The sequence below is a fragment of the Hippopotamus amphibius genome, chromosome 4, assembly GCF_030028045.1.
Source record: "Hippopotamus amphibius kiboko isolate mHipAmp2 chromosome 4, mHipAmp2.hap2, whole genome shotgun sequence".
Taxonomy (NCBI): domain Eukaryota; kingdom Metazoa; phylum Chordata; class Mammalia; order Artiodactyla; family Hippopotamidae; genus Hippopotamus; species Hippopotamus amphibius.
In genome coordinates, this window is record NC_080189.1 from 30457462 (window position 1) to 30472098 (window position 14637).

The 14637-nt window shown below is 33.7% G+C and overlaps 1 protein-coding gene across 1 annotated transcript in view; it reads right to left on the bottom strand.

Moving 5' to 3' along the window:
• Window positions 1-14637, bottom strand: part of CPED1 (cadherin like and PC-esterase domain containing 1) — a 270311-nt gene that overhangs the window by 130368 nt on the left and 125306 nt on the right. The window contains exons 8-14 of the mRNA XM_057732280.1: window positions 13986-14128; window positions 13132-13204; window positions 11824-11991; window positions 10484-10588; window positions 8902-9071; window positions 4864-4934; window positions 3348-3398 (exon numbers count right to left, since the gene is read on the bottom strand). Of these exons, the coding sequence (XP_057588263.1) occupies window positions 3348-3398; window positions 4864-4934; window positions 8902-9071; window positions 10484-10588; window positions 11824-11991; window positions 13132-13204; window positions 13986-14128 (781 nt within the window). The remainder of the gene's footprint in view (window positions 1-3347; window positions 3399-4863; window positions 4935-8901; window positions 9072-10483; window positions 10589-11823; window positions 11992-13131; window positions 13205-13985; window positions 14129-14637) is intronic.

Here is a 14637-nt window from a genome sequence, read left to right on the forward strand (position 1 = left end):
TGGCTTCTCCTTCCCATCTCCCATGACATCCTGGACTTTCTGATTCAACAATACCAAAATTTTATATTTCTTTGCCAGACATGGAGAAAGATGCACCACCAAAACCTGATAGGTGTTTTATTCTAGTTCTGAGAACTAGGTGTCAGCTTAACTCCCACTATGCCCTAAAACGGTGAAAGTGAATAAATGTGTGAATTTCTGACCCACATTCTGTGATCATTTTCACAGCTGGTGGAAGAAAAAAAATACTTTGGTACAAATTAAGAACAATAATAATACAACAGATATATTGTAATCTCATTGTAGGGAAAAGTCAATAAAAAATAATTAGTCAATTTGTTGAATAACTCAGTGACTTGGGAAAATACCTGCTTGATTGATTTTATTTGTTATGAAAGATTCTATCTGGGTGACAGATGTAGGTGGACTGCATGTATAATTTCAATGATCCTACCAGCTCCTAAAACTTTTTATAATAAAAGATAAAAAATGAAAGAATAAGGGTGAGATTGTGTTATTAGATTTCATCTTGAAAAGGACGATAGCTTTTCATTGGAATTCAACCACTTATTAATAACACATTTATTTTTTCATCAAAGATTTTTTTTCTGGCATAGTCTATGTTCAAGGCACTGAGATAAGCACAGTAAAAACAGGCTACTTTTGGTCATAAGATCTGATTCTAGTGGAGACTGTGAACTCAACCTAACACTTTAAACAAGCTGGAGTTCAGGGATATGGAATGTGCTTTCAAGAGCACCATTTCCTAGGCAGAAAGGGAACATAAATACTTGCATTATACTTTTATGCTCAGAGCCAGTTAGATGAATAGCAAAGTAGAAGATTTTTTTCAAAATAGTGATCATAGGAAATGTATTGACAGTTTATATATTTTTATAAAATAATCACGGAGAGTTAATTTCCCTGCAGTTTATACTTTCACTTAGTAGTGAACATTTTCAATGGGGCCTGCCCATTTACAACACTGAAACTCAGCCCTAAATGAGAGAAAATGTGTAAGCATTCTCTTCAGCAAGATTTTAGCAAGTGCTTGTTTTTGGTTTCATCAGAAACTCTTCACCTCTGGCTTAAGTGCTGCATCCTAGATGCCTGCTTGAAAGCTGATTTCGTCCTGACATCACCTTCAACTGAATCATCAGTGCTGCTGCCTACAAACACCTGGTGTTTCCTTGGCATCCTTCCCAATCCAGTCCCAACTTGTCTCGGGCCAGCTTACCTTAGCTCTGCGGAAAACCTAGTGTGAGGTGAGGTGGTAGCAGGCTGCTTAACATATTTGGCAAGTATATATGGGAAAGCTGTTTGAAGTTCTGGTTGCTTTTAATGGCTTTCTTTTGACCACAGAATTTTGTTGCCCACTTGAGGGATAATCATAAGTCATATTAAACACAAAAACAGCCTAGACCCTGAAAGATAATCCCACCTGCTCTACGGCATTATGGAGTTATTTTTTTAAGTCTTATACCAGAAAAGTAGGAAGATTAATTTTGAAGACCAGGTAGGACTAGTTTTTAATCAACATAAAATATGAACAAAGTTAAAGAGCTTATTTAACATGTTCATACCCTCTACCCTATGTTACCTGACAACTGGGGAAAAGAAAGAGATTATCTTGTACAGTCGTTCCTTTTATAAATAAGAAAACAAAAGACTAAAAAGGTGAAGAGGCTTTCTTGATATACCCCAGAGCCTGGCACACTAGACCCTCAACAAATGCTCATTCTAATCTTGCTCCTAGTTTTCTCAAATCTAGTCCTTTTCCCATTACACACTAGGTATCAGTCCCCCAAGAGAACTGAGTAGCATGTATTTTTCTAGAAGTGGGAGATTGGCTGGTAAATACAGAGAGGGAATGCTGTAAGTATATGTTACTTTTTCCTGGTTAGCAGTATTTTATTCAAAATGCTATTTTTCTGGGACTCCCCTGGTGGCGCAGTGGTTAAGAATCTGTCTGCCGATGCAGGGGACACGGGTTCGATCCCTGGTCTGGGAAGATCCCTCATGCTATGAAACAACTAAGCCCACACGCCACAACTACTGAACACACATGCTGCAACTACTGAAGCCCTTGAGCTTAGAGCCAGTGGTCCACAACAAGAGAAGCCCACCGCAATAAGAAGCCCACTCACTGCAACGAAGAGTAGACCCCGCTCTTTGCAACTAGGGAAAAGCCCATACAGCAATGAAGACCCAGCTCAGCCAAATAAATAAATTATTTTAAAATGCTATTTTTCTTTAATTGGATGTTTGTTGATTCTATTAAACCACATTATTGTATCACCTCTCAACTTATGCCGATTTTAATGATAGTGTTAAAACATAATGAAGGAGCTCAACTGCATTTTAGAAGAGACAAACTAGATTTATTAAATTGGAAGACTTTTATTTATCATAAATTAGATTTTAGTCCATAAATTTTATTGTTTTCACCCTTAATGTTTTATCAGAGTAGATTTTTTTTTGTGAAAGGCTAAATTTTCTGTGTATGTTTCAGCACCAATTATATACATATACACATATATGTATATATATGTTAAAAAGATATACATTGTCAAAAAATAAACCTGATAAATAGAATTCTTATTTTTTCATCATATTATTATAGGATATGAAGATAATTCATGAGGCTTGGACAAAGAATCTGAAGACCTAGTTTCATGATCCAGCTCATGCATTTAACAGCACTGTGATCTTGGAAAAGTCAGTAAGATTCCCTAGAATGATATATTTGCAAGACCACTGGAATAATACTGACCAGACTGAAGAAAATTATTTAAAATTTTAAAAATCTATGTAACTCTTAAAATATATTACTATTATATATGTATTTATATTATTGATTAAACCTTCATAAAAAATTCATGAATTTTAAGAAAATAAACTGAAATTTGGCTTAAAAACTGTCAACTGTTATAAAGAAAACTCGATTCAAGTACTATCCATTATATCAACAATCTGGTAGAAAAGGATCACTGTTGTGTGGTGAGAGCCTTAAAAATCAATATATAGAGGAGGTGCCAAGCTTTTCCATTTGAGAGTCTGCAAAGCAAAGTATTAGCACCGTTGGGGCCCCTCAAAATAGGTTTGGAAGTTACTGTCTTTAAACAAGCAAATACAAAAACATAATATTTCATTTTCAAAAAATAGAAAATTAAAAATCTTCTTATGCAAAAGTAACAAATATAAACTCATTCAGAAATCCCACAACTTCTGAAAATTTACATAAAATATATTATCGGCCTAAAGATGCCCAAATATGATGATTTATTCAAAGTAGGGCTGTGCCTAATTACTGATTATGATTCTGAAACACTGTCAATGGAACTCACCATTACTGCAATGTATTTCTTCGGTTTCATTAATAATTTGTGGAACTGCAGCTAAAAAAGGAAAAGTAAATTTTAAAAAAATGAAACTATTAATTAAAATGAAAAGAATACATATTCAGGTATCAGAAATTCAGGATAACTTAATAAAACACAGAATTTTATTGTTGAATTTTTATTACATCAGGAAGCATTTTTAAGTTAAACTAAAAGCTAAAAGAAGTTATTTGGGTCAAATTGCAGAAAATGATTATTTCAAATAAGAAAATATTGAGGGAGAAAATGAATGCCATCCATTGCCTGAAGTTGATCTCTCAAAATTCCTCTAGCTCTATGATCTTATGGCTTTAATTTCTCAAATCATTAGAATTACATAAATTCCATCCAGATGGTTCCACTGATATTTGCTTTAAATTTCTAAATTCAACCAAACATTTATCTAAAAAACTCCCTAATAAATACTGATGGGACAAAGGAATAAATAAAAATACTCAGCGTGCTTAAAGCAATCATTTAGAGAAGAAAAAAAATGGTGAGAGAGAGAAAGACAATCAGAACAGCAGTTTAACATCAGTTCTTCCCTCACTTTATTGATTCATTTTATTAAATCAGTGATTCTCAAACTTTAGCATGCCTCAGAATCATCATCTTGCTAAAATACAGAATCCTGGGCCTTATACCCAGAGATTCTGATTCAGTAGATCTGAATCTTCCAGGCTTCCCAGATGATGCTGATGTTGTTGGTCTAGGAGGCCACACACCCAGAACCACTGTATTGGATTAAACCTTGATTTGTAATAGGAAAACTTCGATTTTTTTAAAAACAAATAGACACATGTACTTCTTTTCATTTTTTTTCTTAAAATTAGAAACATTTTCTTTTCATGTGACAAAAAGCTCAGACATTCTTTAGAAGGAAAAAAATAGAAAACAGATAAGCTTAAAAGAGAAAATCAAAATCACCCTAAATTTTCCTTGAGGTCCATGTTGCTTGTAGCCAATTGTTTCATTTAATAATATATCTTAAACATCTTTCATGTATAACCATTTTCCCACAATATTAGGATGGCCTTATAGTATTTTATTGGATGACGATAGTTTAATCCAATCCACTATTATTGCAATAATGGTAGTTGCTATTTTTTTCATTTATTAGTAATTTAATTTATGTAATTAAATTTTTGTGTACATTCTTAATTATTTCCTTAAAATGAATATTCAGAAGTAAAATTTCTGGTATGTAAGAATAACTTTTAAAGCTTTTCTTACATGTTGTTAAATGGCCCCATAATAAAGACTGTTTTAATTTATATACCCACCAGCAACATGAGAATTCTCATTTTCCTACACTCTCCCCAGCTCTGTTATCTTTAAGAGGAAACATCTTTCCAAATTTGAGGGAAAACAGCATTTTCCAGTTTTTCATTTTTGATTGCTAATAAAGCTAAACATTTTTTATGTTTTTAGCCATACAACACTTATTTTTTTATACAGAAAGAAGTGGGACTACATCCTTTACCTTTTTTATTTTCAATTGCATCAAATGGTACTTGTGGATTTTTAATGTTCTCATCCTCTGCGAAAGAATTCCTGCAAATGCAATATATCAGACAACTCTGGATCAATGCACTGAACAAAATTCATGGAAATTACATCTAACACACTATCTTTTTTCCTGTGTGTGAGCACAGTTATTTTGATGAACACAGAAAAACTTTCTGGATTTCATTCCTCAAAACTGGCAATCTTGCCTCAAGTGAGGTGGATGGAAATCTCATCATCTCTAATCAGCAGAAGCACATTTGAAGAAAACCAGGGCAAAAAGTCACTCTTTGGTCCAAAAGGGAACAATCTGATAGCCTAGGTCCAACAGAAGTGATTCAGGAATACACATTCTTATTGGAATCTATCTGGCTAAGATTACAAAGTCTTGAAGCAAGAAGCCTTGGAAACTCTGAGGCACAGACTGAGAAGAACATCACATAATCTAAGAAATCTAAGCATAGCATGCAGAAAATGACCTGTCTTGCCAAGGCTTCTGTCCTTAAACTCTGATTAACAGGAATGAATGTTAAGGGTTAGTTATATCTTGGTGTGTTTGCCTCATTTTTCGGTTATATAACTAAATGCTCAGCCAGATTGCCCTTTAAATCCTCAAATTCAGGACCAAAATAATCTAAGTTGCAGACAGAAAAACTGCTGGTCCTGATGATAGAGAATACTGGGCAGGATGTGACTTGACTTTACTGTGCTGTGTTGTAAGGCTCCATTTCCACCCCAGTGAAATGAAGATAACAATACTGGCCTTGCTTCACACGGATGCTGTGAAGATTCAATCAAACGCTCTGTGTTAAATTACATTTTATAAAGATTTATTGTCCCAGATATTGTACTGTGCACTATAGTAGAGATGAATAAGGCATTTTCAATTCACTCAAAATATAAACATCAGACAGGAAATTAAGAACCATCAAGGAACTAAAACTATTTTTAATGTTGGAAGGTGTGATAATTTTATTGCAGTTTTATTTTTAAAGTCTTTTTTGCCTTTAGTATGTGCAGTGATGTAATCAGTGGTGAAAAATAATGATGTCTAGGATTTACTTTAAAATACTTTCCTCCTCCCAAGGAATGAAGAAATAGATAAAACAAGCATGGGGTGAGATACATTTACTTGAAGTCTGAGCGCCAGGCCAAGGTAAAAAATAAATCTCTGATTTCAAATGAAGTAAATACTCGAAGCAAAGCTCATAAAAGATACAACCCTGAAACGCACGTAAACTGAATTTTAGAAATGTTACTATCTTAATGGAATGAGATGCTTTGTATGTTAAGGTGTCCCACCAGTGATTACTTGTGTAATTTTGTGAGTAACTTATTTGCTTTGAAAATGTGGATTTTCATGGAAAGCATGTGATCAGAGCAAATTACACTTGCTACTTTATATCCAGTAAAGTGAAAATTAGCAGAGAGTACACACACATTGATTTTAGTATTTTTATTCTGTTCAGATTTCCACTAATTCTGTTGGGACCTCTGGATTCTGAGCCTCAGGACACAGACATGAGTGTCACTTTCTCTAAATGTTGCTTTTTTGACATTACAAAGTTTTGAAGCAAGAAGCCTTGGAAACTCTAAGGCACAGACTGAGAAGAACATCCACATAATCTGAAATTTAACCATACCATTATTTCTCCTTACCTTGTTGCTATAAGCAGGTGATCTTCATTTAAAAGGGTGGAGGAAGTCATTAAACCCCACAGATAGGATAGGTATGTAAAATTGGCTTTTTTGGTGTAAGAAACTAGAGGTGACCATTGTGAAGATAAGGGCAATTATGAATGACTACATATGACCTTCCTGTCAGCATGAGGTCCTGGTATAAAGCTCTGGATCAGGCACAAGAGGCCAGGGTCCTAGTTTCAAATCAATTAGCTGCATGGCTTGAGCAAATGACCCATCTTCTCAGCACCTCAGTTTCCTCATCTGGAAAATGTGTATGACACGTATCTTCCTTGTAATACAGCATGAATGATAATTAAATTTATATACACTCACTGGTAACCCTGAAGATAATTAAATTAATTAGTCTTTCTTAAAATTTCTAGAAACAATTAATCTAACTGCTTCTTGATAGAGACTTCAAGTTTACATATCTCAATGTTAACGTAGATAAATCTTTCATACTTATCTTGATTTTCCTGTAAATGAAAGAAAAATATATACCCCATTGTCAATGCTTAAAGTGACCTTTGGATAGAAGGCCCAAAGGTCCAAAGGACGGAACAGGAAACAGAAAGTATATTAATATTTACTACCTATCTGCACTGAAGCACAAGGCACTATGCAATACATGGAGGTTATCTTATGTAATCCTGAAACAATACTTGGTAGATAGTATAATCCATATTTTGCAGGTACGGAAACTGAATTTCAGAGGAAAATCTTACCTGCTGTAATTAATAAAATCTAAACTTGGGATTTTTTGAATCCCAGTCTGTCTGATTCAGAAAAGTCCTGACTTCCCTAACTATATTTACAACAGACCTGGAGTAAATTTCATTGTTGGAAGGAATCAGTTAGGGTTAGAAATAGGTTTAAATTCAATATTCCAAATTTAAGTCAATTGCTTAACCTTATAACAAATGTGGACCTTAAGAGAAATGTGGGGAATAAACTTTCCAAAGCTTGCATATCTCAAGGGAACTTACTCAAAGTTAAAAACCATACTTAAATAGACTCTTTGGTAAATCAAGTCTGCTCATCCCCCATCAATAACGACAAACGAGACAGTCTTGGACTGAAGGAGTGCAAAGAACAAACAAAGGGACGTTGAGCTATATTATTTAAAACCTAATTTTCAAACAAACAAACAAAACCATCCATCAATCCTATTACTTCGGAGTACTGAGGGAATAAGGCCAACTGCATAACCTGTGGCAATAAAAGTGAGTTCTGGTCCTGGGAGACGACCTAAGAATTCTTCGAATATGTGATTATTTGTATTTTTGAACTATGAAAAAATTTTTCTAATAGGACTGTCTTCACTGTCTCCTGAGGTGGAAGGAAATGAAAGACAAGACAGTAGAATTGAGGCTGTTTGTGAGGGTAACTTCAGAGACACTGATGATCGTGCATGGCCATCTAGTCTTGCATCCTCCTAGGAGGTTCGGTTTACTTCTGTTTTCCTGGCAATAGACAAGTCAAATACTCGCTTAATTCCATCATATAAAAGGGAAGCCAACTTAGCTGCACCATGGGCCCTTGCCCCTTTCCCCAGCTACTACTGGGGGTGTTACTATGTTCAATGGCCCAGCATCTCTCTTACCACACCTCATTAGAATGGAAGTAGACATGGGAGCCCAAGGATCTTTTCTCCTGGCTGAATGCTTCTCTCTGAGATTCCATCTTCTAAAAAAAAAAAGTTCTGGGGCTTCCTAGGTGGCTCAGTGGTTAAGAATCCGCCTGCCAATGCAGAGGTCACGGGTTCGATCCCTGCTCTAGGAAGATCCCATATGCCGCGGAGCAACTAAGCCCGTGTGCCAAAAAAAAAAAAAAAAAAAAAAAAGAGTTTAAAAAAAAAAAAAAAAAGTTCTAATCTTGCGGTAGAGACAGACATATTTATAAATTTGGATAGGTTTTGCCCAGAATAAAGCCATGCCTCAAAAACTCTAAATGAAAGCTCATACTGGCTCAGGCTCCACACTGACTGATGGTTCATAAAACAAATCTCACCTAATTCTTTCTGTCTGATGCTCCCGTAATTCAAGGATATATATCACAGGATGAAACTAGCCTGAAACTTTTAATTTTAACCATGACTTTTGAGTGGAGTCAAATCCTGCTGGTTTGAAAAACTGTTGGATATATTTTTGTTACAGTGTTTGAAGACCACTAGAATCATTATGGTTTCAATGTTTTAAAGAAGCTTATTTCCCAGAGCATGAATTTTTGGACACACTTCTTTTTGTTGCTTTCTTTAATGTAGGCAGTGCCTTTTGAAATCAATCTTTAGAGATTTTTAGGGTTGCACAATTCAAATTTGTGGCTCTCTTACCATTCCAGCGGGTGTGGCTGTGCCTTTTTATTCAGGAGCTGAAATTGTTCAAATACATTTAAAAGAGACCAGTATTGGTTCAGGATGAAACCAGGTTTTCCCATAGGATTTGCTGTATGATAAAACTCACGCATCAAAGATTGAAACCCAGGAGTAGTAGGAGGGAGGAGCTGAGAAGGAATATACAAAAGCAGAATATCAGAATAAGTTATGGAAAATAAAATGTAGTATTACTAGGAAAGGCTTTATATTTATATATTCAGACATTTAAAAAATCAGATATTTATTTAAAATCCATTATCTGTACCATAATTTAATTTTCTGTGTTGCTGTCAAGGTAAATGCCACTTTTTATAAGGAACTAATTTTGCTGATGTTTATATTTTCAAATGGGGTGAATTTTACTTCTCTTTTCATTGAATGGAAATTGATATCTCCTTTCTACAGATACCTGAAAACAGCTGAATAACAGAGTGAATCAGGTAGCAGGAAAAATGAGGAGAAATTCTCTTGGATTACAAGTGTCTTACAAATGTCAGGGTAAGAGATATTAATCATACCACAAAAAATCTATGGTTATCGTCTTTCTACTCTGAAAGTCAGGAAATTAGTGTTTGCCCTTTCTCCTACAAAATAATTCTTCTATTCTTCACATTGTGCCAGGAGATGTTCTTTACTTTCACAATATCTTAAATTAAGAATTCCTGAAGGATGAAGCCAGGCCTCTCTGACTATCTGTGTATAGTACTGAGCCAAAGTGTCATGAATGTAATACTTACTATATTTAAATTAATTAAAATAATCCATCAATTAAGTCATCTTTGGAGTAATAAGCTTACTTTGAACCCAAACAGATTAATAATAAATCATTAGTAGACTTTTTAACATGCTATTTTAAAGAGATATTTTGTATAAGCAAATTTTAGGTAGAAAAATACAAATCCAATATAATTTACCTACATAGGGGCAGAACTAGAAACAAGATAAGTACCGAGTATGCATGTATATATGTAATAAATTACCCTTTGGTATTGATCAATAACAACAGAATCCAGGAAAACACATAGAAAAAAAAATAAATGCCATTTATATTTTTTGGCTGAAAGCAGTAAAAGTTATAATTATTTACATTTTCTTTCTTTGGATTTTGTTATGGCGTTACAACAAATTAAGATTTAGGTAGTTTTAAAAATATTACTATTCTATTGAGTAATATTTACTTTTACACAAATGAAAAAGGGCATAATAAGCAGAAGGAAATTTTGGTTACATGTAAATGTCTTAAAGCTAAAAGCAAACTTCTTTAGAAAAATGTTAGCATTTTCCCCATAAGAACTATCAAATCCTGCCAGCTATAGTAATTCTATATTCTTTCACCTTTAGCAGGTTATGTATTATCTGCAAACTCTTAAAGAATATGCATTCTGTTCATCTTAATAATTGTATCTCTGAAAAGAAGCTTACAAAGATTTCTATTCCTTAAAGAAATATCCACCTAGTTTTAAGTCAAAATCAAGTAGCTTATGGCTGATCTACTATAATCTCAGTAATTAAGAGGAATCAAAGGTCTCTTTTGTTTTACCAGTTGGAATTGTCCCAAACTCCTCAGTTCCTTTATGAAAGTCATAATTGAGTTAATCTCCTCTAAAGATAGGCATTGATTTAGTTCTTTTTGATAGTTTTCACCCTATAATAGGGGAAAAAAACACAACTCTTAAGCAGTTGCTACAAAGTCAAATCATGTTTAACACAATTTAAAAACCAAATTTTGAACTCTATAAACAGCTGGGCTAATGAACTCTAAATAATACATAGTATCTTCAACTCGTCAAAATGATGTCGGAATATAAGAAAACTTCATATTTGACAAAAGGACCTGAAATAGCTCAGTAATGCTTCGGTAGTAAGGTTAGGAAATTGGGCCCAGAAGGACAGAATGAGTGTGACAGTTTGGAAATGCAGAAAAAGTCTTTTTTTAGCCTTCAGGGTACGAAAGATCAGAGCAGCAAATTTACACGTGAACCTCACATATGGAACATTACAATTTTCAAGTTTCACAGATTTTAGTAAACATACTCACCCCCCACCCCATTTTTCTCACATTCATTTTTCATTATTATGCATCCCTGAGAGCAAAGGATGCATGTATTACCATTCCCTCTGGGTCAAGTGGTTGGAACGGTTTTAACGACTACTCACTAAGGAAAGGAAACAGGGAACTCTGAGAAGGCATCACTAAAATCACAGGGAAACAACAGTCTATGATGTCATCTCTCTCAAAACCATCTCTCTGTAGAGCACTGCTTCTCAGTGAGACCTTTCACATTCTACTTTTCCAAATTTTCCAATTATGGTTTTAAAACCAAAAGAAACAGAGGAAACAATACTGTACCTAGTAATCTGTAAAGATTTTTTGATACATAAAGAAAACTTGTATTAACAGATCATAAAAATTAACCAATCTTACTGTGAAACACTACTCCCTAATCATCAGCCGCTAACCAAAGATGTTAACCAGGTGTGAATGCTTTAAAAAAATTAGTACTATAACTCCAGTCCCTTGATGTTAATCTAGAGCACTCACTACTATTCTAACTGCCTCCAAAAGGCTCAGGTATCCCTTTAAAGTAGTCTATAACAGGTAGTATGTATTATTCATTATAACTACAACATTTCCCCGGGAATTAGGAACTGCTTTACTTCATTTTCAACCCATAATTTCATCATCATTAGTCATTCACATACCTAGTAGACATAAAAATAATAATGGTCCTTAGGTGAGAAAAATTTTAAGAGGTTTATATAATGGATACGAATCAATTTCAAATGAGTTATCAGGTTGCTTAACTGAGCAATAAAGAAAATGGCACCTTCTAAAAAATGAATTTAAAATTATTTGTTGGTACAAAAATATGCACTTACCTTAAATACACCTGATCTATAAAGTCTCTGAAATATCTCAGAAAATATGGAAAGCGAAGACTCATTAGACAGGAGAAAATTGAAAGCATCTTTTAAAAGAAAATCTTCTGTGTTTTGTTCCTCAAAATCCATATTATCATCATCTTGAAAATTTAAATGCTCATGCACCTGTGAAAGAGGAAAATCACAGCAAATATTTTTCACTGACTTACTTTTAATGCAGCGGAATCACTTCTAAGACATGATTCATTTCCTGTTGGATTATAGATCAGAACTGACATCTAGTGGTCCTTTTGGAGGTCAACAGTTTTATAAAATCTAAGCAATGTTCTTTTGAAAATATGATTCTTTACAAGAACATTAACTGTTTTACAAAATCACATTAGTTTATCTTAAAACTATTGTTGAAGGCCTTATGTTTATGGAAATAATATATAACATTTCTAAACAATAAATTTTAAAAATCATAATATAAACATATATGTGTAAAGTAATGAATAAATGACCATTAAAAGATATAGATTCACAAAATTTCAAAATTTTAGGGATAAGTCTTTGAACTATTCAACCAAACGTCTGAGCCACATATAATGTAATCATTTTCCTTGTATAATAGTTTGAAAACCAGTCAATGTAGTATGAAGTCGAACTCTGGTTGCACATAATTTTATTTTGTTTCTCTTCATGTCTTCTCATGCCACATTCCAGGATCGCTTTCTATAGACTAATGCAATCAATTTTTAAAATCTTCTTGTCACTGAGGGCTATTATAGATTAAAAATAAGTTGGCGGAGATGATTTGAATGAGTTAATTTAAGAGAAAGTAAAAGAATCAGTGTTAAAAACCCACTCTTCAAGTTACATATATTTATACAAATACTGAAAACAAGTTTTTCAAAAATTCCTATGGCTTTTAAAATTAAAATATAGGCCAATTTTAAATTAAATATATGTAAATTTATAAGCCCATGTGACTAAGCTAGGTAACCTGCTCTTTTCTATTATTTAAATGTCTATTTTCCTGCATTAGCACATAGTTTGCTTTATGCCACATTTATTTCATAAACAGTGGTTTAACCATTAAAAAAATCCATGTTTGTTCAACAACGATGCAGAGGTGGTACTGTAACTCAAATCATAGACACTCCATATACTAGTTAATTCTCTGAACCACAGTAAATATGTCTATAGTAAGTTTGACACAAGTTGCACTTATTGATTGGTTACTATGAATGAAAACAACAACAACACACACACACACCCCTTCAGCCAAAGGGGAAGCTCCCATGAGGACTCTGGCATACTCACCTGGAGCACTACAGGGGACCTGACACTGCCATAACCAATATCAAAAGTTAAAAGTTGAAAACATAATCTGCATCTGAAAAAAAAACACAAGGTAACAAAAATACATTCTATTTGCTGTATTTACTCTATTATTCGATACTATATCACGTGTAGTCATGAAGGTTAAATTTCAAGGTCCATACTAATTACAAACAGCAGTGGCTTGGATAATCTAAATTGAATACAAATTATCTTTGGACTTGGAGTCTGTTTTTTTCCTTACAGAAAATACAAATATATCTAAAGTATTCATAACACACTAAGCAAAAAAATGAAGTGACTTCATAAAAACGTAATATGGAAAAGGAAGCTCTCCCACTCCTCCATACTGGGCATTCTTACCCACACAGAAAGCTTGATAAAGCTTACATGCACACACCTCCTTTTTCTGACATACTAGATTTAACATTCCCCTAGAAAAAGGCATTACATTATCCTCAAGTAAACTGAGGTACGGAGATGTTATTGAATTTTGTTAATAAAAGTCTATAAATAAAAATATACCTAGTCAATGGAAAGCATACATGATAAAAATAACTGAGTTTGAAAGGCGCTGCGATTAAAAAGATACTTTAAATAACTGTGCTTCATTTCTTGTCACCACTACTTAAATACTGATGAGTCTTTAACATGCTCTGAAGTTTTAGGATCTACAAATTAGAAAACATAAGCTTAGAAGTTCATATTTTATACTGATATAAAATTCCCAAGTACCACCTACTTGTGATAATTAAGATACATTTTCACGAACAATCAACTTTTAGAAGGTGGGGGTTTTTCTGTGAATTTTTTTAACATTAAAATTTGTTTTTTACCTATGGAAGACCTTTGGTCCCAGAGTAGATGTTTCACTGAATACTTCAGCTGCCAGCAGGAGTTTACTAATTGCTTCCTTCATATTATCAAAAGCCTGAAGAGGTGAACCGGCTCTCAGGAATGTCTCAAAAAATGTTTGCAGCTGTGAACAAAGTAAAGGATTCATATGTTGAAACTACAGTCTCAGTTTGTCTCTCTACCATTTCCAGAGCGAACAATGTGAAAGATCCCTTTAGGTTATCTCTCCTTGACACACTCAAAAAAAGGGAAAATTTGATCATCTAAGACATATATACACACATAAATACATATTTTATATATACATATATAAAAATACTGAAAGAGTATATAATATGCTTAAGGTAAATTATATGATAAAGGTATATTATCACATAATATATAATGTATATATATTACATACATTAAAAATATATTATAAGCCTTCCAATTGAATGTGGGGTGCCAAAACATCTTGTAATTTTAATTACTTTAGAGGTGCTTACTCCACTTTTCTTCTCATTCCGTGGCACCGAATCATGGAAAGTGAAGTGGAACTATCACAGAGCTTGTGATCAGAACTACCACGTTTAATGTGGGACTCTTCTACTTAGGTGAACTTGGACTTGCAACTCACGTCTTCAGTTTTTGTGT